General features: G+C 43.7%; 1 protein-coding gene and 1 long non-coding RNA gene across 2 annotated transcripts in view; one reads left to right on the forward strand and one right to left on the reverse strand.

Moving 5' to 3' along the window:
- NEIL3 (nei like DNA glycosylase 3) overlaps positions 1-23736 on the reverse strand; it is a 53857-nt gene extending 30121 nt beyond the window's left edge. The window contains exons 1-3 of the mRNA XM_090036149.1: positions 23578-23736; positions 17267-17391; positions 450-584 (exon numbers count right to left, since the gene is read on the reverse strand). Coding sequence (XP_089892275.1) covers positions 450-584; positions 17267-17391; positions 23578-23700 — 383 coding nt within the window. The 5' untranslated portion in view covers positions 23701-23736. The remainder of the gene's footprint in view (positions 1-449; positions 585-17266; positions 17392-23577) is intronic.
- An 88-nt stretch (positions 23737-23824) lies between these two features.
- Positions 23825-25695, forward strand: part of LOC149870394 (uncharacterized) — a 123413-nt gene continuing 121542 nt past the window's right edge. Inside the window, exons 1-2 of the long non-coding RNA XR_016440439.1 lie at positions 23825-23844; positions 25258-25339. This is a non-coding gene — a long non-coding RNA (uncharacterized LOC149870394). The remainder of the gene's footprint in view (positions 23845-25257; positions 25340-25695) is intronic.

Here is a 25695-nt window from a genome sequence, read left to right on the forward strand (position 1 = left end):
AAATTTAGAGATTTCAAATAATTAATCCATAGTGCTTAAAGACGTTCTGCTCTGTTGTGATCTGAGTTCTTGACAACAGAAGAATTATTCTATTATTTTTCCATAGTCAAGAAACAAGTGAAAACTAATAGCTGGCATTTTCTGAGGGGTGCCACGAGCCTAAGGTGCAGGGCTATCGATGCGGCTCTAAAAGGTTGAAAAACACTTCTTTACAGAACTTTCAAAAAGACAGTTTATGTACCTCATTGTGTATGAAATAGGGAAAACTACACTGGCCTACACAACTGGGATATTTAGGTAGTTAAATTAATCACTGTTTATAACAATGTCAAAGCATTTCATATGAAAGCCACTGTATAATGCAAGCTATTGTCTTCAATATTCTCTTCTAAAGAAATTGTATATTAAGCATATGGTAAACTGAATATGAAAGAAATATTTTTCTTTACCTAATCTCTACTGTAGCATCAAAAAAACAAACCAAATCATCAGTAAGCTGTATTTCCAGGACTGGTGATATTTCATTCTTGTTTTTGCTTGCAACAGGATTAATATTCATGGACCCATTCATGCCGAAGTGAACCCTGGGTGAGAAATACACTTTTGAAAAATTGAACCTTAACTTTACTTTCAGATATTTAACAGTTGGCATTTCCACTTACTAATTCATTAAAATATGTATTAACAAGAACTGTCATTTGACACTGATGATTTTGGTATATAACACCTTTCTAGTCCCCCAATGTAGTGCCTCACCCAGGAAGTTTTGACTTGTAATACTGGCTTCCCAAAGCAGATGCCAAGCTCCTCCAAGGGAAGTACAACAAAGCCCAGGAACAGTGAAAATTAAAATATAGTTGTTTTCTTTCATGCCAACGTGTTTCAAAATTAAAAAAAAGTCAATAAAAGACTAAAATGTTTAGCTCCCAGACTATTCCATCACTAGCTTATCTTCTTTTAAGTAGAAGTGACAACCAAATTCCAGCAGTTAATTTAAAAATGAAAACCAACCCATAGCATTTGCCACACCTGATAGTCTTATTTCTCCACAACTCTATACAAGTCAATGATTGTAAAGATATTTTTAAGACAATCTAGTTCTGAAAATACTTTGCTGTGTGTTTGTTATCATTAGTTAAAATGTGATAGAAGACTGAAGTTGAAGTTGCTCAAAAAACAAAACTGGTGAAGCTGAGGTGGGTAGTTAGATATTCATACTGGAGAAGATCATTCTAGTCCTAAGCAAGCTTCAGGGAAATCTCCATTTCCTCCACTGATAAGCTTTCCACAGGATGCAAATATTTCCAATAAGCCAATGAAAGAAGGGTATCCAACATTTGTTACTATGTTTAAGGTATCCCAGGTGTAGACTATTAATTGTTTTAAAGGTAAGAACAGAGATCTGATGTTTGATGTAAAACCCCACTGAGAGCCAGTATAGTAAGCAAATGGGTAAATCTGACTGCAATCCTGAAAATAATGCCAAATTCTGGGAATCTCTTAATAATGGGATTATTATATAATTTGTACAGAGGGGTTTATTTTTGAGGCTAATATACCCCACCTCCGAGGGTATAATTGTAAACTTTCTTTAAAAACATATTTTAAAATAATCAACCTTCTAATATGTGACACAGAAGACAAATAGTAGACCAAACGCTTGGAAACTAAACAAATGACAAAGAACTGAAGACAGGACTTCCAATATTATTTATTTTTTGATTCCCTGCCTCATCAATGATACACATCATTGGGATTTTACTTTTCAGTAAGCACTGGAAGGATGGGCTTATTAAATATTTACAGGTAGCTTTTAGGCTGCCATGTGTCAAGAAGTATAGGCAAGCTCTACATTATTATGTAATTGATTACAAATCCCACTAAAATAAAGTGCTACCATAAATTCATTCTTAAGAAGTATATTGGGTGTTTCAAATGCTCTCTCTTATAGCTCAGTCAAGTTGAGTTAGTAAATACAGCTATTTTGGCAGCACTTCTTACTGCTGTGTGTTTGTTTCCAGTTCTCAAGTGCCATGTTATAGTACTGCACAAGGTTAAGAAGGCAATTTTTTTAAAAACAGGTGCTTTAAACTTTGTGCCCTGCTATCAATCACAAATTCATTTAACATTTCCCAAAAGTTCTCAATAAGAAAAAAAAGGTGCATATTAATAATTGATGGTTTAATTTATGGAGGTCCAGTACCTGGTTAAAGGTGAACTAGAGTCCCAACTATTAACTGTCATAACTACTAGAATTTTTATTTTCAATCATGAAAAATCATTTTTATGCAAAAAATACCTTTCCCATTAAAAACCCTTAAGAATTTTAACAATTTCACTCCGTGTGTCTCATTATCTTTGATGTGTTGAAACAAGGAAATAGCACTTTCTCATTTTAATTAAGGGGAAAAAAGCTATATTTAATTAAAACCTAGATTCTGCTGTTTGATGACAGCTAGTGTTAAAAAGCTGATGAATTGTTTTTGGTTTTGTTTTAAGAGAAAAAAACAGAGTTGTTATAACTGTGCATTTGTGTGCAAGATTTAGTTTCATCTTTCTGTTTAAAAATTATTTATGTTCTCAATTCTGTCAGAGAAATTTACTTAAAAATAATACAAACTATGTTATGAAGAAGACACCAATAGTACACTTTTCTAAAATAATTCTGTGAAACGTCCAGAACTAACTTTCAGTAAAGTCAGAAAAAGTCTTCCCATTGTTTGTAGAAACATAATACAACACAGAATTGCTTTCTAAATATATCCCTTTCTATGTACCAAGTACCTAGGTTTTGCTCTTTTTAATAGTACAAAAATTTAAAATATTTTTACAGGGTCTAAATTTCTAAACTGAAGATTTCTAAAACAAATTATAACTTGAAATCCAAACTGCCAGCCTATTCTCAGTTCAGTACCTCTCAAAGCCCTAACAGTCCTTTCCTCCAATCTAATTTAGCAATGCATCCAATGGGTAAGATACATTTAGACATTGACAGCTATGTAACAAAATTCCCCAGCAGTCACCTCTTCAGGTTAACTAACTTGTTTATTTTATAATCTGTTTCAAAAGCGACTAGCAGAAACACGAAGATATCCAGTAGCAATCAAACTTAATGAAAATCATTATCAAGTCAAATTTGATGACACTACATACACTGTCATCACTAGTGATTTAGATGCACTTGTACTATTATTACTGCTCCTGCTTTTGAAAGTTGTTCTTAAATGACAAATTCCTCAAGCGTTTATCCTTCATTATTTGGCCAGTTGCAGGTGGAAATAACAGGACCATATTGTTCAGTGTAGATCACAATATAGCAAAAGTGGATTCCCTGGGAATCTTTTAACTTACGGCAGCCCGTATGCAATCTGTACAGAGGGATTTATTTTGAAGCTAGGTCTTCTTCATCCCTTCACAGCCCTCCTGCACCACTGTGCAATCTACAAGTAAGAAGCATGACTGTAGATTATATGTCCACTGTACAAACATTCAGTGGTGCCGTCAGCCTAATCTAGGTATGTCAGGATGCAGGAAGGGGTGAGAGGGATTAGGGGAGCCTAGAGTCCTTGGAGGGGGATAGCAGGTCCATGGGGGAGGGGTTTTGGTGGGACTGAAGATAGCAGGTTTGTGGGGGACAGGCAATTGGTGGGATTGGGGGGGATGGCAGGTCTGTGGAGTGGGGAGGGTTGTCTTCTGGGGGTGAGGGGGTCATGGAGTTAAAGATAGCTCTGTGATGGTAGCAGGGATGGAAGGAAAAGCATAGCTCTAGAATTGGGGCAATCAGCTGGATCTTTCCAGGCTCAGGGCTGTGCTGTAAGTGTATACATATTCCCAGGACCTGATCTACAATCACACAGCTCACTTTAAGACGTATGATCGTAGCACCTATCAGCATTGGCATCTTCTCCATCCTTCTCAAGTATGCTTTTGGAAATGATCAGTCTGGAGTAAACTGAATCAAGGACAGACAACAGCTTGTTCAACATCAAATGATTTCACAAAAGGCATGTACCCAGCTCACTGTTCAGCATCTGCTCTTCACAGATAATGCTGCATTCGTCTCTAACTCTCCTAATCAATTGCAGATCATGATGAATAAGTTCAGCATGGTAATCAGTATCAAGAAAACAGTTGTCATATCACAAGACACCATCACCCCACCTAAAATCTATGTCAATAATGAAGCTCTAGACAATGTAGATTTTGGCTCAATTCTTACCAGCTCACTTAGCAGTGACAGAACTTCATATGGGAATCAGCAAAGCCTCTGTCACTTTTGGCAAACTTACCTCATGGGTCTGAAACAACAAGCTGCTAACCCTGATTACAAAGGTGTCTGTCTATCAGGCTTTTGTCCTCAATACCCTTCTTTATGGCTGTGAAAACTGGGTCATGTATTCCAAGCAGGAGTGGAGATTGAACAATTTTCACCTTCACTATCTCAGAGAAATCCTTGGAGTTACTTGGGACCAATGGATCACCAACAATGAGATCCTTGAGAGAATTGACCTAGAGTCTATGCATACTACACCAGATGCTTGCAGGCTGGGACATGTGAAGCACATGCCTCAAGATCATCTGCCGAAAACTGTGCTCTCTGGCCAACTCAAGAATGGCCCACAGTACAGAGGAAGTCCAAAGCTCCAATACGGTGACATGGTCAAGCAAGGTCTCAAAAAATTCAGCACTCCCACTGACAACTGGGAGAACCCTGCTCACAACCACTCAGTTTGGAGAGGCTGGTCAAGGCTGGTGCAGTCACCGTGGAGAGTCATCAGAGAGCCCAGGCTGAGGCCCGCAAGTGAGCCAGGAAGCAGAGGGTGCTTCAACCTCCATCTGGCAAATGGACATGTAGGTACTACGGAAAGGTTTGCCACTTGCATATGAGGCTCTTCTCCCATACCATTGCCAAGCACCACTGATTGGCTCACTTAATTGTGTCTTCTTTCATCTGTCAAGATGTTGGATAGCCTGCCAGGATTCAGGCTGGGAACTTGATCTAAGTAAATCAGTATCAGTGGGGGAAGTCTGGTAAGCAGGTCTGCACGGGGTTTGCAGGTGAGGCGGGGGGAGAGGGAAAAGAAAGAAGAATGGCGAGTCTGCAGGGCAAGGTGAGGTAGGGGTCTGTCCATGCTGTACACGTTTGGGTTAGATCAGGCATGGGTTAGAGCAATCTACATAGTTCACCTCCTAAGTGGATTGAAGTTTGATTGGACCAGCCATTTTTTGCCCAATCTAACCTTCCAAATGTCTGTACAGTCCAGCACCTAGATTGACCTTGTAGCAGAAAGCCCCCTTTGTACATTTCCCTTATGGACATGGATATAACAGAAGCCCCTTCTTGCCTGCACCCCCCATTTTGTGCATTTCTTTTCCATCTAAGTATTGGCAGAGACTTAGCACACTCGTTGCATGGGTGTGGCAAGGCTCAGAGCACACCAGAAAGCTGAAGTGGCTTTCTGTAAGAGAAACCTAGAAACTACATCTACATATCAATTAAGCTCAGTGTCACTAAAGAAAACAACTCCCCCCTAAAATACCCACTGCAAAGACTGTAAATATATCCTGTGCTAACCTAACTCACTGACTGTCCCCTGTAGCCTTTGATCCTCACTATCTCACATTGCATTTTTATATATTTCTCACAGTGCATTTTCATATATCTCATCTTTACCATGGCATTTTGTATTTTATATTTTATACTTTTAAACTCCTAAGGAATGTACTTCCTGTAGAATGTAGTTACACCTTGGACCATTGTTAAAACTGCACTGAAATTGTAATTGTAAAGTGATAAAATCTGTTGAGTGATCTATGCTCATCAGTAGACAATAGCCTAGCCAAAGGAACTCCATTTTAAGCTAATCAAGTTAAAGAACTGATTCTTGGAACTGAGCACTCACCCTAGGGACTATTCCTGTAGTCCATGACAATACAGCCATTAAGTCAATAAATCAAAGGTGGACTTCCCAAACTTCAGGTACCAACAGGCAGAGACCCCTGTGACTAACAGCTGTCAGGTGCTACTCAAGACCTCTTGGGACAGTGACCTCTGGATTGGGTAGCCAAGATGATACTGGGGGGTCACACAAGTCTGCCAGAAAGGGATAAAAGGCAGTGAAGCGTGACCCTCAGTTGCACCCTCTCATCCAGCACCTGATCTACCAAGACAGGAGGACAAACAGGTGACCCCCCTTCTGGAGAAGACATCAGGTTGAAGGAAGCTGATCATCAACAACAGACTCCAGGGCCTTGGACTTGGATAGGTAGATATACTGACACCAGTGCTCCCATAACCATTCCAGCAGCTACTATACACTATACTACATGGGTTTGAATGACAGAGACAGAGACAAAGAGAGAGAAAGAGAGATTGTGTGTGCACATGCACCACACTAATGTGACAGTACCGCCCATAACTCAAAGTTTGCATTTATGATTTTACTGGTAACTTCACATCCCGTCTAATAAATTAGACATCATTATGATCCCATGAGTTGGTCCTTTGTAGCCAACAACCTAACCCCTAGTTAGGTCAATCTAAGTGCAAAATCCACATGTGAGTGAACTAAGTTAGATCTGGTTGCCAACCCATATTTTTTTGCCCTATCTAACCTCCCAAATATATGTACAGTTCAGCACTTCAGTTGATCAAACAATTGGTAAAAATAATAATAAAATAAAGAATTGTTCAGCATGTGGATGAACATGGCTTACTGGGGAAGAATCAACGTGGCTTTGTCAAAGGCAAATCATGCCTCACCAACCTATTGAGTTCTTTGAGGGTGTCAGTAAGCAGATAGATTGGGATGATCCAGATGAAATAGTATATCTGGACTTCCAAGAAGCCTTTGACAAGGTCTCCCATCACAGGCTTTTAACTAAATTAGGTAATAAAGGGACTACAGGGAGCATCCACTCACGGATTAGAAATTGGTTTAAAGATGGAAAACAGAGAGAGTATAAATGGTTTTCAAGGTGGGAAGAAATGAACAGCAGGGACCCCAGAGATGTATGCTGGGACCAATGCTGTTTAGCATATTCATAAATGATCTGGAAAAGGGGGTGAGTAGCAAGGTGGTCAGATTTGCAGATGACACAAAATTATTCAAAGTGGTAAAGATCAAGGTGGACTGTGAGGAACTACAGAAGGATCTGGCACAATTGAGTAAATGGGCAACTGCATGGCAGATTAAATTCAGTGCAGGTAAGTGGGAAGTGATACACCTGGGCAAAAATAACCCAAGCTATACCTACACTGTGATGGGCTCTACATTAGCTTTTACAACTCAGGAAAGGGATTTGGGAGTCATTGTAGACCGTTCACTAAAAATACCAGCTGAGTGCTCAGCAGCTGTCAAAAATACAAAGAAAATGTTAGGGATTATTAAGAAGCAAACTGTAAACAAAATTCAAAGCATCATTCCCCAATATAAATCCCTTGCGTGTCTACACCTTGAGTACTGTGCCCAGTTCTGGTCCCCACATCTTAAAAAAGATATAGAAGTAGAGAAGATCCAGAGATGGATAAAAGGATGATGAGTGATATAGAGGGGCTTCCATGAGGAGAGACCAAAGAGGCTAGGCCTATTCAGTTCAGGAAAGAGACACTTGCTGGGGAATATGGAAATGGTTTACAAAATTACAAAAAAGCAAAGAGAAAGTAAATAAGGAATTATTATTTACTAATCTCTCACAGTACAAGAATGGGGGGGAGGGGGATGTCACTAAAGGAAACTAGTAGGTTTAAAACTAACAAAAGGAAGTTCTTGTTCATATTAGTGTGGAACTCATTGCCACGAGAAGCAGAAGCTGACAGTTTAGCCAGATCCAAAAAGGGATTGGACGAAATTTGGAGGAAAGGGGCAGCAGTAGCTATTAAGCATGGGAGTTAAGGATACAGACTCTGAATTGGAACTTCCTAGATCTTAAATGCTGGAGGCTGCAAGTGAGAGAGGAACAGTGGAAAGAAAACCCCTGGTCATACCCACTTTACTCTCCCTTTCAGCATCCACTTTGTGACACTGTGATATGGGCAACATGGACCTACGGTCTGACCCAGAAGTTGCACATAAACTGGCTTCAGTGATCAGAAACTGGTTTAAACCTGTGCACTGAACTTCTGTTTTGTTACATAAACCAGTTTCAGCAGTTCTGAAACTGGTTCATCCATCTTGCAAAATGGCTGAAACTGGTTTAATATAAACCTGGTTGAATGTAGTATCAGACTTAACTGATTTGGGTTATACCAGTTTAAGCAATGTCTGTCCCAGACCCCTCCCTTGTTTAAGTTAAACCAGAGACCCCCAGCATCCAAGATGCTTTGCAGCCCTGGGCTGGGCTGTCTGTTGTAGCAAAGCAGGGTTGCCCCTGCTGCTCTCCTTCCTAGCCAGAATGCTCCCACTGCTCCAGCTGGCTGAGGGGCTGCCAGGCTTCCCCTTGCACCGCCCCCCTTCCCCCTCACTGGCTGTTCAAGCAGGGATCCCACCTCCTGCACCTCTCCCATGACAGGAACCCCAGTGCAAGGACCCAACATTTGGCCATGCCTCCTCCCCACCCCATGCTAGCTAATGCTGAGAGGTATATGTGTGGGTCTGCAGTTTTACTGTAATAAAGGCAGACAACTAGTGGCTTGCAAATGCAAATGCAACCTGCAGACAAGAAGAGCTTAAAACTAATGAAAGAGATGTTTTCTTTTGTAGGGCTTGATGGGATGAAAAACTTTGTTCTGACAAGCAACCTGCTAGCTGCAATCTGTCAGTCTTCAAAAGGAGACAGAGAAAGAAGTTACAACTGATCCGGTTTCTAGACAGCATGAAGAAGCAGGGAGCAGGAGATTGAAAAGCTCAGTATCATCAACAGATGCAGGATCTGGCAACACTCCCACCCCTTGAGCAGCGAGCAAGGAAAAGCCTGGGACTGTGCAGGCAAGGTGGGGGTTTACACCACTCCCTAATCAGAGCATCCTGCCAGGGGCTGGCCACCCCCACCCCACTCTCAGCTCAGCATTACTGAAGGGAAAGGTGGGTTGTCCTAGCCCCTCCTAGCCTTAGCCTCCCCTGGCAGGGACAGGCAGGGCCAGGGGTCTGGCCAAAAGCTGGCTTGGAAGAGAACAGGGAAGAAGTTTATTCCCCCCGCTCCATCCCGCCCCACCAGCATGGACTTGAACGTCTGTGCTGGCTGCTCCAGCAGCAGGGGCATGGCCAGCCTGGGCAGTAGCTTTGGCTGAAGTGACTGGAGAGGGATTTAATCCACCCCCCTCCCACCAGCAGGGACCTGAGCCAGGTCTGGCAGGCGTGGCAAGATGCTGGCCAGCATGGCCCCTAAAGTAGAGGGGGCAGGGAGGGGGGTTATTCCCCCCTCTACCCACATTGCCCCCAGGAGATTGCAGTGGGGTCTGCCTGCCACTGCCGCTCGTTGTGTCCAGGGCGAACAGCGAAATAAGCTCTGGTGTCCAGAGGCAGGTGGGGGCTTATCTCATTGATTGCAAAGGGCACAGAATGAGCAGCAGTGGTGGTTGGGGGAGAAAAACCCTGCTACAGTCCCCCAAGGGCAGAGGGGAGAATAATTCCACTACCTGCCCCTCTGCCTAAGGTGCCCTGCTGTGTCCCCACCCGGCAGTTGGAGCAGCGAGGGGGGAACAACTGTGACAGGGATGCGACTGCAGCAGCGAGGAGGCAGGGTTCTTGATGGGGGGCAGCAGCTCCTATCACCGTTTCCCAGAGTGCAAGCCCCTTCCTGGTGGGGAGGGGAAGACTGTGGAGCTGCGGAATGCCATGGCGTCACTGCCAGGGGCTCTAGCCCCCTCTGAGCCCCAGTGTTGCTGTGCACAGCCCACCGCAGCTCTGCCTGCCCTGAAGTACAGCCCCCCCTGCTGGGAAGGGGCTCACTCCCCCTGACACCATGACAGGGGCTACTGCCCCCATCAGGAACCTTGCCCCCTCACTGCTTCAGCAGCGGGGTGGGGATGCGGTCATACGCCAGCCAGAAGGGCCCCTTAGATGGGGGACAGGGAGAAGAGTTACTCCCCCTCCCTCTGGCATCTGGTGGAGGGGGCAGGAAGGGGCTTAATCTGCCGCTTGCCCCAAGAAGGTAGCAGCAGTGGTTGGGCCAGGCAGACCCAGCTGCAGTCCCCCAGGAACAGTATAGGTAGAGGATGGAATAATCCTCCCCTCGACCCCTTTTCCTCAGAGGCTATGCCAGCTGGCATCTGGGCAAGCCCAGCCCAGCCCTGCCGCTGCAGCAGTGAGGGGGGAGTGCCTGGCATACCCTTGGGTCCCTGCCAGTGGGACAAGAAGGGAGAAATTAAATCCCTCTCTGGCCAGTTCAGCCAGAGCTACTGCCCAGGCTGGCCATGGCCCACGCTCCTCCGCACAGTCGAGGACATGCTCTAGCGTTCCTCTGGCTCCTGGCCTGAGCAACTGCAGGCAAGTCCTGCATTTCCTCAGTCCAGAGGACATATCTGTGCAGCTTCAAATCAGTTTAACCAAGGCAGGTTAGACTAACCTGCAAAGATTGAATCAATTCAGGCTTCGGATTTTTGAACGTCTGTCCCTAGCCCAAAGGTCCGAATTCAAGCCCTGACTCAGTCCAAATGCCACCCTTAGTCAATCTGTAAATGGGTAGCTGGATGTGATGTGACACATATCAGTCCTTGGTGTACTACTGGGTAAAGCATGGGTTGGCAACCTTATCTAACTGTGGGCCAGTACTTGCAACCTGGCTGCCAGTGTAGGCCACCAACCTGCTACTGTTGCTCCAGCTGTCCTAGCTCTCTGAGGAGGGCTGCTCTGCCACTCCTCTAATGAAGCTTCTCTTAAAAAGCATGGTAAATAACCACTTAGACTGGTTAATTTTTTGGTGCAATTTTCTTCTCTAGCGGCTGCCATAGCGGGGCAAGAGAGCACCCCTCCACACAGAACAGGGTTGGAGCAGTAACAGATGATTAGCTATTAGTAAAAGGCACAATGGATCAGATAGCTAGGCAGCAGTGGGATATTGGTGCACCACTAATATAAAGCACAATGGATCTAGCCTGGGATGCTGAGTGTGAGCTAAAGAAACTTATCTCTTAGGCATGATAACTCTATGGGACACCAGGCTCAGAAGGAACTTTGAACCTAACCACATAACAAGGAATTCTGCTTGCTATCTTGAGAATACATTTCCTAAAGGCAGTGTGTCAGGGCCTTTCAGATCAATGCAGACATGGGACTGAGTGGGCTCTGGCTCCAGCTCTGGTGGCTGTGCCCAGCAGAGTGTGGCTGGTGGCGGCAGTGGGGAGCAGGGCTCGCAGCTCCTTATCCCTCCCCTCCCCTGCAGAGCCCACAAATCCAGCAGAGTCTGCGCTTGCGACCATGTCTCGGGGTGCAGGGAATACATGGGTGCTGGGAATACACAGAGTATTTTACAAAAACACAATTTTCCGTGGTTTATACATGGGTGCAGGCTATATGTGCAAAAAATATGGTAATTATTTTAAAAAAGGCAATGATTTCCAGTATTTGGAATGCCTTAATTTTCAGAACCATTTATTAAAAAGCACTAGGATGGGTGTAACTGAAACATCCTTATTTTTGTTATTTGATCATGTACACTCAGTAAATAATTGATAGAGAGCTTACTAGTTAAAGGTAATTAAAATCCTGCACCAACATGGGCTTTGCTCCCATGGTGGAGTTTAGGGCACATTCTCTCATCTTTTTTAATGGAAAAAATATTTTTGAAGGGAAAATAACTTTTTCAAAACGCTCTAAGTAGTAAGATTGTTTTTTAGTACCATACGGTAGCCCAGTGTTTTGATACCAATGCATAGTAAGAGCACAAACTGATCTTTCACATGCCCAATTAAATTTAAATGTAGTCAATTAAAGAAGAGTGTTAGTCTTTGGCATTGTTTTACTGTTTTTGTTAATAATTGCATTTTCCTGTGTTTAAAATGTTTTTATTCTCTGTTTTATACAAGAAAGGCCAATACTTGCAGGGAAACCTGACTAGGCCCAATTCTGCAAAATCCAACATACACACACCAATCTATTCAAGTGACTACTCAAAAACCGGTACTTAACCTGTTTCACTGATTCTCTTACAGTCAGTTATTTCAAAACATGGTCTATGGTTCAAAGTAAATAAAGAGGAAAATAATTCTATGTTGATTCTATACTCACGTTCATTATAGCTATTATAGGTTACAAGTAACAGCAGGCAAAAAAAGAAGAAAGAAGTCAAAAGTGTGGGTTGATTACTTTTGCTTTTCAAAAATGGTAATAGAAAAGTTTTTGATTTCTTTAAAATCAGTTTTAATTATATAAACTTGGCTTTTTCTCTGAAAGGCATCATAAAGACTGGCAGGTCTATTCCCAATCAGGTTTCCATAAACCCCTGCCTGAAAGATGAGAAGACTCATAAAATGAAGAAATACTAAAGATTCATCAACAATCCAACTAAATAGATTTTGGTTTCTTCAAACATCAGAATTTCGTCTAGTACTTTGGGAAAACCTTGTCTAATAATTGCTCATCATACCAAGCACTTCAGCATATCAAATAATGCAAAGTTACCAACTCTAAAACTTAGTTTGGGAGAATTTTGATTATTGAAAAGTCACCATTCTTGCTAGGCTCCTAGGGAGTTTTTCAATACTGTCACTTCTTGTGTTAGAGTATTTTGTTTTAATGCATTTTTATTTATTTTGAAATTGGCATCTTCTGGTATCAATGTTATGGGCTTTTCATTGAAGGTAATCACATCTTATGACTCTTTGAGCCATAGTTCTCTAATACTTGCATCACTTTTAAGCTATCTTATCTGCATCTATTAGCATATAGCTTTGTACCTGGTAACCAGAAAATCTTTGGTACCAGAAATAAATTTAACATTTCATTCTCACTAATTAGTAATATATCACTGCCTTTATGTATACAGCATAGAACCCACTGTAAGCTGCCCTTCGCACAGCCAAGCATTTTTAAATCACATCACTCTACTACAACAGTACTGTCACTGGCAATATATCATTGCTTCATGAGCTGGAAGGGACCTGCTGATATTGTTAGTTTCAGACTTAGAAAAATCATGACCTGACACAACTGTCCAGGATATGTCCACCTCGACAATGAAATGAACTTTCCTTGAACATAAGATAATAAAAAAGCTAAAAAATATATACTGACAAGGAAAAAAGATGATTTAGTAGAAGTTTCATGTTCATGTCAACTAGCTGAAAAGTCTACCTGCCTATATTATACTACAATGCATACAAACTGGCTCTGCTTGATTGAAAAAAAAAAAATCAGCCTTAACAACATATTTTGACTTATGTCTGCTACCGCTCTTTCATTTTAGTGAATATTCATGATAAAAAAGTATGTAGAAAAGGAATAAAAGCTAGAAATTATTCTTAGACAAATAGGCCCAAATTTCAGAGGTGCTGATTAAACACACTCTGAACTGAAATCATTGGGAATTATCTACATAAAATAAATTTAGATTGTACTGATTAAGCGCAAATCACTAGGTTTAAAAAAAATTAAAACAGCCATCATGTAAATATTACAAAGTTTTAAAAGGTCTTGAAGTTTGTTCTGTGAAATTCTGTTCTACAAACTTTAAAAAAAAAAGAAGAAAGGTCACGGACTTATTTTAGTTACTGCCACATGGGATCACCATATCTATTATATACAAAATAACACAAGAAGAGAATATCAGTGATGCAAAGCCAAGCACTCAAGGTTTAGGAGGATTAGAGTGAAGAATTAAAGTTACCTGAGTCAAATCTTGATTTTACTCCCTTATGTAAATACAGTCTTGAAAACTCAAAGTTAGAATTATGAGAGGTGTGTTCTCTTCATCATTCTGCTCCAGCTCTTACAACTATCGCCTCGTTCACTGACCAGCTTGAAACCTTTATTCTGTCACGTATCCCAACTTTTGTAGAGAATGCTTTACTCCCTCAACTGTGACAGCCTTTTAATGTTTTTTCTTCCATTTTAATGCCTTGTTGTTTTTTTTTAATTTAAGATTTATTTCATTTTTTAAAAGAGATTTTATACTGACTCCATTTGCTTTCAGGTGGAAACCTACTGAACCAGTGGCTGAGTAAATGTGGGTGAAACTCAAGACCCAGATCTCAGCTACCTACACTAAAAGAACAACTGGACCAAACATCAAGCCTTTATTATGAATGCTGACCAGCACTCAAGGAGGATGACACACACTTTACTAGTGACTTATTCATCTAGTTACTACACAGCAGACAAATGTCAGAAATCACACAACTGAATTTCTATTCCTGTATCTGGCAAGGAACAAGGTGTAGCTCTTTGGTATTATAACCACAGAAAAAACAATTTAAGACATTTATTCTTAAAGGCAGCACAGCTAAGATGCAATTTGACATATAAGAGACCTGGGTTCTGTTTGTAGCACCACTCCAAGTTACCTCACTTGTAAAGGAATGAAACATGAATGACGCGTGCCCCCAGAGGCTGGGGGGGGGGGCACGGCAACTGCCCGCAGGCAGTCGCGGCAGTGTTGGCGGCAGGGGTAGAGGGTGCTGCTGGTAGTGTCACTCTAGCAGCCTCCAGTGTCATATGCATCAGCATCGCTGTGCTGAAAAATGGCAGTGAGGAGCTTTGAACTAAAGCTGGTTGAATGAGATTTAGTTCAAAGCACCCCACCGCCTTTTTTCAGTACAGGGACACTGATACACGTGATGCTTGGGCACTTTTAACAAGCGCAGCTTGCTAATTAAAGCCCCCCCCTTGTCAAGTCTATAAATACCCATAGGTGTCTCCCCACATCTCCTGAAGCAAAGGGAGTCTCAAACTTATTGATTTCCCTGAACACAATTTTCACCACAAGCAATCAGTAAGACAACAAAATATCAAAAGGATTTATTGCATAGGAGACAGAAATTGTACAAGAAAGAGAAAACATAGAATTTAAAGACAAAATGGCAAAATTGTCATCCACTGTCCCGGCTATAACAGTCCTTGTCAGTGTTTTCAGGGAGCAACCTTCCCTGCTGACTTTGCCAGCTCTAACAGCTGGGGACCAGGATTCATCCCAAGATGTAGGAAGTGGATTCTAAAGACCGCTTCTTCCAAACAGACATCACCTAAATCCCCCTAAAGCCACCTTTTCCACCTCCCACCATCTTGACAATTCTATCAATAGATCATTCAATAGAAGGAACAACATTCCTTCCTGCCTGGGGACCTGGAATTCTCCTCATAATGGACCTTCCCCATGGAATATACTTGCTTCTGTGAGGCTAACATTTCTCATTCCTGGGCAATCCTTATACACACTATTTTGGGTGCCTACCTCTGAGACTGACTGTCTCCCCATTTTGAGTTTTGACAGCCCTATTTTCTAGCTGCTTGACAGTCCAGGTTTTCTCCAACAATGACTTTTTTTTCTTGAAATGCAATTGGTCATTGACATCTAAGAGTTTCACCTCCACACTGTCCATTAGGCCTACAGATAGCCATTAACTAACAGAGCACATTTGTCACCTGATCTCACTATAATCTTATTGGCAATCTTTTGATTAAGGCATGTCACAAAATTGAAAAGGCATATAAATACAGAATAACAGCCATATAGCCAAAACAGTGTCCCCCAGGGGTATACAGAGGTCCCAAGAACCCAAGGCTGGGATAAACTCCCAGAAAAAGAAAACCAAAAGCCCTAAGGAGAGGGTTTACTTACCTCCAGCAGGGAAAACTGTGTCATGCTGAGAAGAGCTGCTGGCATGGTTCATCAGCCGCTTTTATTTGCAGCTGGGAGTGACACCAGAAGATGACATCATCAAAAACCACCACCTGGCAGATTTAAAAGCTTTTCATCTCTCCAATGCTGGAAGGTCATCCGAACCAGGCACAGGGGAAGAAGCTGTCCTCCGGACTGCAGGACCGCCAGAGAAGGGGAGCTGCAGGAGTCCGGACGGGGCCCACCAGAAGGGTCCCAGCCCTCTTAAAAGGGTAAATGCCCAGCTCAATAGGACAACTGGATAAAGGAGGTCAGTGTCAAGGGATCCTGACGACCACAGATGCCAGACCCACGAGCAGGGCGGGCTGTGGCTCGAACCCCTGCTGTTTCTTTCTTTTCTCCTTTTTTTTTTTCCCTTTCATTTCTTGGTTGATATTGGTGCCTGAACCGGGGAAGCATCCCCAACTGACCTGGAGAGTCAAGAAGAGTAGAGGCCGCCTCGGCAAACCCGACGGCTTGGAGATAGGGCCAAGGCAGAAGTTAAGACAGGGCCAGTCCCATACTCCGTAAATACCTGGGGCAAAGAAAGACACTGAGGGACGGGCAAGAGGGAACAAAAGCAGGAGCGAGCAAAGAGACAAGCCGGCGACCCATCACCCGACTGTCCCGAAAGCTGGTGTATGGCTGGGGTGTCGGGGAGGTCGAGCACCAAGAACGCCTGCAAGGCGCAGCACCCAGTCTGCGAGTTTCTGCAAGGGAGAGTCCCACTACTGAATAGAAGATCAAGTTGTGGTAAGCGAGTGTTGGGGCCTCTCCCTCAGGGTGGAACGAAGCCCAATACCCAAGTCTCAGGGACATGCCCCAAAGCCTGGACTGGGCTCGCGCTCCAAGGCTGCTGGAGAGCACCTATATTAACCTAGATGGGCGCATAGTGATAAAAATGAACAGAAATTCTTGTTAGCTTTTAGAAACGAACAAACATGAAGGTAGTTAAATCAAACTGAGGACAAACTATTTATGTATGAAATAAAGTTGAACCTCCTGCTTTTAAGGTGAGCTTGCAACAGTTTAAGTGAAAACTTGAAAAAAAATCAGCCTCAATCTAGTATCCTTCATAGACAATGTTGGCTCAGAGTTGAAGTTGGCAAAGTTACAAGCAGTTGAGAATGTTATTAATCAAGAAAAGCATTAAGCAATTATAATGGTGTGTAATGCTACCAGTACTGTGTATAATAAACTGCAGTTTCATTAAGCATATTTTATGTTATTAAATCTCAAATAATTCAAGAATGAGAATAGCACTCACGCACTAATTTCAGATAACTCGCAGCCTTTCCAAACTCCTTTTGTTACGGTAAAGCAAAGCTGTTGCGCTTACCTTGTCATTATCTGGAAAATCCAGCACCTAAATACAGATTGTACAAAGAAGCTTTTCTACAGTATTAGCTTTCACATCACTGAAATGGACTGCACTGAGAGCAAGAAAACAGTCTCAAAAAATATAGGTTCAGTACACGAGTATATGCAATACCATATATATTCCTTTTCTTACCTCAATGCTTTCTGACCAAAGTACATAAAAAGCTCTTTTCCCAAAGTTTCCACACCAGTGTACAAACATCCATTAAGCAATGTTAGGAAATCTTGACAGGAGGCCTTGATCACAGTAAGAGCATTCTGAAAATAAGAACACAAATGATTGAAACAGAAGTACTCCTAAAAAGAAGAAAAAATTCTGAAAACAAACATCAACATTTTATAAATACCTAACAGATTACTATATAGATTGAGTCTGCCACCCTTGACTCATCCTAAGTAGAACGTCATTCTTCAGTCACTGAAACAAACACTACATACCAAGTAAAGTGCTACTCAATCACAGGGGCGTCAAAGATCTGTGGAGCCTTGGATTCTTACTGTGGGCCTCAGACTGATACCACATGTGCATACAGTGCGTGGGGCTGAACTGGGTCTGTATGCTGGCTTTAGGGTCAGTCCGGATTAGGCCCATAAACTGGTCCTAAGCACCTAAGCTAGCATAAAGTGCTGGTTTGGTGTGGGCACCTCATGCAGTGCATGTCCCCTGACAGCTCCATGTGTGACCAGGACCAACACGTGCTGTACACAGCGTGCAGGGCTGGTTCAGGGTATGCACAGCATGAGACGCCAGTACCAGACCAGTCCCCTTTGTTGGTTCTGGTATGTGGGGCCAGTCTGTTGTCCTGATCCAGCCAGCACACCAGCCCTGTGTACCTCATCCAGGCCTGGATGAGTTTCATACCCTTGCTCAACACTAGCAAGCTCCGAACCTGGCCCATTTTGCTATTTCCTACTGAGGCTCACAAAACATAATCCAGGAAAAAGATGAATTATCTTGGATACATGTGCTGAATTGAAAAATACATTGCATCACCTTTATAACAGACATAAAGGGCTGTATGTAAACTTCAAAATCCTTCCAGGCTGCTAGCACCATTATAAAGGAAAGCGCACAATACCCATTTTAGGAGAAAAATCTCAAACTTTTCTAAATGCGTCCAATAGAACCTCTGGCAGTGTTGATACACTCTTCATGTTAGATGGGATTTGTGACTCTGGGAAAAATAAATCCATTCCAATCCATAAAGTATGTTTGCTTTTAAAAGAACAGTGTTTCAGTAGCTGTACAGGAAGGTGTTGAAATTAAAAGAAAGGAGAATATTACAAACTGATACAAAAATCATCTCTTGTACCATAAATACAACTCCATTATCTTAAGCACAGATTAATTCATTTTACTAGTCCTGAATTTTGCCCAGAAATGTAACTAGCTTATGCAAGAAGAGATATGAAAAGAAACAAACCACTGTATGCTTCAGACACCTGAATTGCACCAAAGTTTGGAACTGCTACTGGAATCCTGACTAATGGTACAGAAGCTAGATCAGGTACGTTTATACAAGCTGCAGTCACAACTGCCAACTGCAGGGCAGAAATGTCTGCATTTTGCTTTGAGAATCCACTGTTAAGAAATCAGATTAATTGCAAAGCCAAATTTGCAGATGACAGGGATCCAGAATTTCTAATGTAAATCCTAGTGACCCAGCATTTAGACATTTTGCAACTAATAATTTCCCATTCTTTGCATCTTAAATTCCAAGAATAGTCACAGCTTGGGATCAGAAACTGGAAGTAAAAGTCCCAGCCTGAACAGTACAGTATCAGGCCCACACTTTGCTTTTGTAGGCTACTGTTTCACCAGTCCAACACAGATGCTCGTTATTAACAAAATTATCCTGAAACAATTCCATGCTCACATTCTCAGTCATTCATTTTCACAATTTCTATTTTTGAGAAATATAACTCCAGTCTATTTTTGAGCCTGGAGGAGTCAGAGAGATTTCTCTACAGACATGATTAAGCCTAATTACCAAGGCAGAGACAGGTACCATTCACCCTCTACCCTCTGTTTTCATCACAGCATTGTAAAATAACCACATTTCATAGATATGATCATCCTGTAATATCACCCTGCCAAAAAGAAAGACTTGATGATTACCTTGTTGCATAACATCTCTCTAAACAAAGAAAGCAAGTTTCATTCTTGTAATAATTAATCTGACATTTCTAAGATATGCATGAAAATGATTTGTAAATTGATATATAAATTGTATTTCTAAAGTTCCTAACTACCTACTCTTACAAAAAACACAGTTCCTAAGTTGGACAGACCTGGGAGCAAAGGAAAAAGAAAATGAAGGAGCCTTTGTTTACACAACAATGTTGAATAACTATCAAAGTGTAATTAAAATAATGTAGTTAAACCAGCCTCCTCTCGTGTTCACACTTAGTTTTGGTATAAATGGTGTTTATTTTGGTTTAATTAAATCACTAAGAAAGTAGTTCAAACCCAACCAAAATCAGACTTTCCACACAGTTAGAATCATCCTAGGTAAATTGATTCAAGAAAAGGACCTAAGGTCAATTGCTTTAGACAAGCCTTTGAATTCATCATAGGCAAAGCCCTCCAATGGAGCCAGCAGTGTTACACTGCCAAGCACAAGGTTTTGTTAATGTGTTTAGGAAAATTACAAGGTCTTCCTGGCCCTAATTCATAGGATAATAGAAAAGTAGGGCTGGAAAAGACCTCACAAGGTTATCTAGTCCAGTCCCCACCCAAGGCAGGATCATCCTTGACCAAACCATCGCAGCCAAGTGCCTGTCCAACCTGCTCTTGAAAATTTCCATGGATGGGTAATTCTACAATTACTCTACATAGCCTGTTCCAATGCTTGTCCACTCTCAAAATCAGAAAATACCTCTAATCTCCAGCATAAATTTCCTCCTAATTCTGTCCCCTATGGGAACAGATTCATTTGACCATGCTAGAATAGGGCAGTCATCACCTTTAAAGATTCATAAACACAATTTTAATGTCATAAAGGGTTCTTGTACATCTCATACTACATTGTTTATGGAAGCCAGGATAGTACTAAGTCTTAAGAGCAAACTTGCATCTTGCCATCATTTTCATTTTGACTTGCCTATCAACAACAGGACTCGATGATCTCCCGAGGTCCCTTCCAGCCCTAATGTCTATGAAATCTATGAAACAGAATGTATACATGTAAGGGGGAAAAAACCCACCCACCCATTTGCATCTTTCCTATTCTGAGGCATCCAATATGCTAAGAACATGACTTATGAACTGATTCCTACAGTTATGCTGAAATAGGCAAACTGAAAAAACCCAACCTCTATAATAATAATAATAATAATAATAAAAAGAGAGTGCTGGATCTTCACAGCTTGTTACCCAGACCTGCTCATTTATAGTTTAACACCTTCTTCTACAATCAAGTTCCACAAGCCTCAGCGGTTTTAGATGTCCAGATAATTGTGAGGCTCGAACAGAGAATCAAAACTAGTAAAAAATTATCCAGTATGTACACAGGTTACAGGTCCATGAGCACTTGCAGCCCTTTTAAAAGGGTAATGTCTCAAAAGGGCAGCAGCTGATACCTTCTAACTCAGTAGTTCTCAACTTTTTCAGACTTGAGGCACCCCTTGGAACGTGTCAGCTCATAGTTTTCTCCCATTTTTTGATTATGGAAAAATAATACAGGAGTTTTTCTGTCACAAGGAAACCACAGAAAGAACGAAGCAGCTCAGACTGTTTCTAACACTATGGATGCCTATTTCATATCTGTGGGTTTATCTTGTGAATCACATTTGCAAACCTAACAGAGCTAACACTGTGTGGTACCACAGGGCACCCTTGCATGCTAAGTACCCCAGTTGAGAATGTGCAAGTGAACTGAAAATGATTTAAATGTAGCAAAATCCTTAATTCCTTAGGAACTACTATTTACTAGGTCAGACCATCAGTTCATCTTGCCCTGTCTCCTGTGTCACACAATGGTCTAATGTTCCCTCTTCTATGTCCTGCCTTGGTGCGCACATCTTGAACCTATGATCCTCGCTCCCATTCCTGTTTTGTTTCTCTGTTGTCCCAAATAATCACTGATATGCCCATAGTGACCCCCCACACCAAGGGATGATTCTTATAAACTTGCAGCTTATAGATTCACTTGGTGGAATTCAGGCTACTGTCCCGAATGACATATCAAAAGACCTATGTCACACAACAGTTCGGTGTTCTCTGCTCGGCGCCCTGCCCTTGGTGCACTCGTTTTGAACCTATGACCTTCACTCCCATCCCTGTATTATCTTTTTGTTGTCCCAGGTGATGTGCCCTTAGAGCAGTGTTTCTCAACTTGTGAGTCACAACCCAAAACTGGCTCACAAGAATATACGAAAGGGTTGCAAACAAACTTTAAAAATGGATTCTCCCTAAAAGAGAAAAACATGGGAAACTGTAGGTTTTCCCTTTCCTTTCTCTCTGTGGCGAGAGTTCCAGCCTGCCAGGGGCTGCTTGGGGCCTCCCCATGCCACACACTGGGGAGAGCTGGGGCTTGAGGGCAGCATATCAGGAGTGAGGTGCACTGGGTCAGGACTGGCCATCAATGTTTACAAATGGGTCCTGGTACAAAAAAGGCTGAGAACCATTATCTTAGAGCAGTGGTCTCCAAAGTGGGGTGCACAAGACGATCCATTGGGGTGCGGGAAGAAAATATTAGAACTTCTATTTATATTTATTTTTATCAAAAAACATAAGAAAGAAATTAAGCTTTACTAATATTTAATATAAGGATTGACACTGGTGCCCTCACTCGGTCTGTATGTCAGATGGTCACGTATCACATACAGTACGCGAGGTATCCTGAAGGAAGAGTGGGAGTTCCACAACGCAGAAGGGTTGACAGTGGCACCCTCACTCATTCATTTGCTTTCAGTGTATTGCGACATACATTGGGGGTGTGCGCTCAAACATTTTTTACTGATAGAGGTGCACGATCAAAAAAGTTTGGAGACCACTGTCTTAGACGACCCTTTCATCAAGTGAAAATAATACCTCTACTGGAGCTTCAGCCTGTTTAGGAAGGGCACGTCCAAAGGCACGTCAGGGTGGTAGAGTGGACGCTGCAAGGCAGAGTGAACTGGGGACAGGCACTCCTTGACTTAAGATGTTTCAAGTTACAATGAACGTTACTCGAGACATTTATAAATTGCCACTGTTTCAACTTTCTGACGCTTGATCTGATGCCACACCAGCGAACAAGTTTGCTGCTTCACCCATCTCCTGGGAGAACATTTGTCCAAACTTCCTTGGATGCTTTCTTTAAGAAAGCAGACAGGACTCCAGAAAAACCTGCAGCTTAGACTCTGGAGAAGACTCCAGCCAAGAGCCCTCCAAAAAGTCCAGCAAAGTCATCTCAAAGAAGTCCTTCCAAATCAATGATTGCTATTTACAATTTAAATACATTCAGAGCAGACCCAAGCAGGGTGCAGGGCCCCGGGAAAATCAGCCCATGTGGGGCCACGCCCTTGCTCCCATCCCATGTGCCCTGGACCCAAAGAGATTGCTGCCGCCATTGGTAGCATCAGCATGAGTGGCAGGGGAGGGGACGGTAGTGAGAAGCTGGCTGCGAAGCACAGGGTTGCTGTGGCTGCTCCACCGAGCTCCATGGGGGGCCCCCCAAAGCATGGGGCCTGGGACGGTCACCTCAACTCCCCCCCCAGCCCTGAATACATTTATATAGCTATATTACTCATCTATAGTTGATTGAGTACAACATTCTGGGTTACTTTTGGCAAAAATAAGGGATCAGACCTGGTTCAGGAACCAATCCCCCATTTATAACATCATTCCCATGGGAAAAAAAAAATCAGCTCCGCATTACAACATTTTGACTTAAGACGCGGTTTTCAGAAACAGGTTGTGTGGTGAGTCTCAGGACTGCCTGTACACCCAAAGCCTTGGCTGGGGTGCTGTAGCTGGGGTTGATCCTGCTTTGAGCAGGGGTCTGACTCACTGACCTCCTGAGGTCCCATCGGACCCTTGTCTTCTGGGATCCTCCGATTCACGGCTGAACAAGGCAGGCTTAGAGAGGCCTCGCTCTCTACTGGCCTCTCTGCCTCGCCCCACAAATTTCAATTTCAAAACCGAGCGGCTGGGGAAGGGCTGGTTGCGGTCCCGCCGGGCGCTGGATGCCACAGGCCGGGATGTCTGCCGCGGCCTCCTTTACCCCGAGGCTGCGGGACAAGCGGGGCAAGGCAAAGACGGTCTTGCCCGGGCGGCTGCCCCGTGCCTCGGCCGAGCAGGGACCGCGGCCCTGACGCTGTTGCCAGGACGCGGGACGGGTGCAAGGGCACTGACATATCTCGGGGCAGGGGGGGTGCCGCTTCCCCATCCCGCGGCGGTGCCTGGCTGCGGCTGCCGAGAGGGTCCAGGCGGTGCCCTCCCCCGCAAGCCCTGCTCACCCCCGGGCGGGCGGCGGCTCCCGGCGACACGGCGCTGCCCCGCACGCCCCGCACAGCCTGACCGCGGCGCACGCGGGCCCGGAGCTGCTCCCCGCGCAGGGCGCAGCCGGGCCCCTCTACCATGGCTGCGACTCCAAACTGTCCGCCCGCTCCAATCAAATCTCCCGCCCGACGCACGCGGCTCCGCCCCTTCCGCGGTCCCGGCTGCGGCACCGCCTCCCCTCAGCACCGCCCTGCGCCGTGACCTGGCGCCTTTTGTCCACGCAGGTGTGTTGAGGATGCCGAGTCCACAAGCCCGTCGGTCTCAGCTGGGTGCTGTAGCACCCTGGGGTCCTGTCAGGGCGGGCACGGGGTGTTGGTCAATGTATCCTGCCCCATTTACCTGGCAGGAGAAATACCGTGGCCACTCAAGTGGGTTTCTTAGTTGCAGGGGGTAGTACCCTGACTGTGGTAATGCCGTTTTCACTTCCGGCGGGAAGATCTTGGCTATACGCCAACTTTATGGAACTGGGAGACTCCTTTGTAGCTAGCTTCTGTGGCTGTACGGCTGAGGGCAAGCGAAACTCGGTGGCGTCCGAACCCAAAGCCTCCGATGCTCATAGTATGCGCGCCAACGCATTTGAAGCCCCATGTGGGAGTGGAGGGTGCTTGGAGGAAGCAGAGCCACATACGGGTCTTGTATGACTCATGGAGTTGGAATTGATTTTGCTCAGAACATGAAAATATTTCCATTAAAAAAAAACAAACTCCTGCCCTGCTGTTCCTTCACCTCTCCCAGCCAGGGCATAGGCAAACTAGGCACATGCCTAGGGCCCTAAGTGAAGGATGGGCCCAGTTGCGCTTATTTTACATATAATTATTGAGTGAAAAAAGTAACAGAAATATACAGTATTAAGTAGCAGAAATATACAGTATTAAGTAGGGGCCTACATGTTTGTCTGCCTAGGGCCCATAAAGGGTTAATCTAGCCCTGTTCAGGGCAGTTTCGGTGGGCATTGTCTAGGCTTTGGACCAATATGCATACAAAGTAGGTGCCAGCCTTTTGGCTCAGATGAAGTGTAGAGGGAATCCGAAGACCTCTAGCTCAGGCCTGCATGTAGGATTCCTACCAATGTGTTTGGGAGTATCTGAAGTCCCAGGCTAAGAGTCTGGGATGCAGGATGCTTGCCAGTGTAGCGCCATACATAGAACGATTGAGTTCTGTCTGCTCAATTGGTATGATTTGGAACTGATTTGGCTAATTTGACCTGGAACATGAAATACATATATTTAAAAAAAAGGGTCTGTTGAGGATCCGCGGCTGGTGAGCCAAGCTCACTGTCTCGGTCACGGTGGTGCGGCCAGGCGGTGGCAAATTGGACATGAACGGGTGGGATTACTGGCGTGGAGCTCTGAGACACGGATACGTAGCGGGTTTTAAACAGAGAGGATTTATTAGACTTACGCTTCTGAGGCATAGGTATCAGTGCTTTCTTCAGTTACAGTAAAACAATTAAACAACGGAAAATAACGAAGGGGTCTGTTGGCCCATGAGGTTCACAGTGAGCCCTTGCTTTCTACCCCTGGTGCATCCTCAGGGATAGGTGCGGCTGCCCACTGCTAGTCTCGGGGCTGGTCAACAGCTCATTAACGGGAAACATGAACGAACAGTAACAAAACTGTAACTTGTTGTGATGCCAGTCCAAGGTGATGGACAACAAACGGATGGTTGGTGGAAGAAGCCGAGGTCGAAAACCGGGAGGTGATGCAGCAGAGACGTCAGGTTAGTAAGGATGAGCCGAATCGTGATCAATGATGGAAGCCGAGGTCAATCCAAGCCAGATAAGTAGAAACCGGGTTATCAACAGAGTCCAAGAGGGTGATCCGAAATCGCGGTCGAAGGTCAGAATGAAGGTAAGTAAGCCAGCAGATCAATACAGTATACGAAGTAGAAACGAATGACACTAAACACCAAATGAAGAAGGAGACTGATAAGCCCAAGGGCTTAACTGGAGGACAGTCCCTGCCAAGGCAGCCTCTGTCTCCAGCTATGCGGGTCTCCCCAGTTGTGAGACAGTCTCGGCTAACAGGAGTCTCCGCACCCACGCTGGGTCCGGGTCTCTCCCCGTGGGAGGGGGT

The sequence above is a fragment of the Crocodylus siamensis genome, chromosome 2 (genome assembly GCF_052110815.1).
Source record: "Crocodylus siamensis isolate JL-2025a chromosome 2, ASM5211081v1, whole genome shotgun sequence".
NCBI lineage: Eukaryota > Metazoa > Chordata > Crocodylia > Crocodylidae > Crocodylus > Crocodylus siamensis.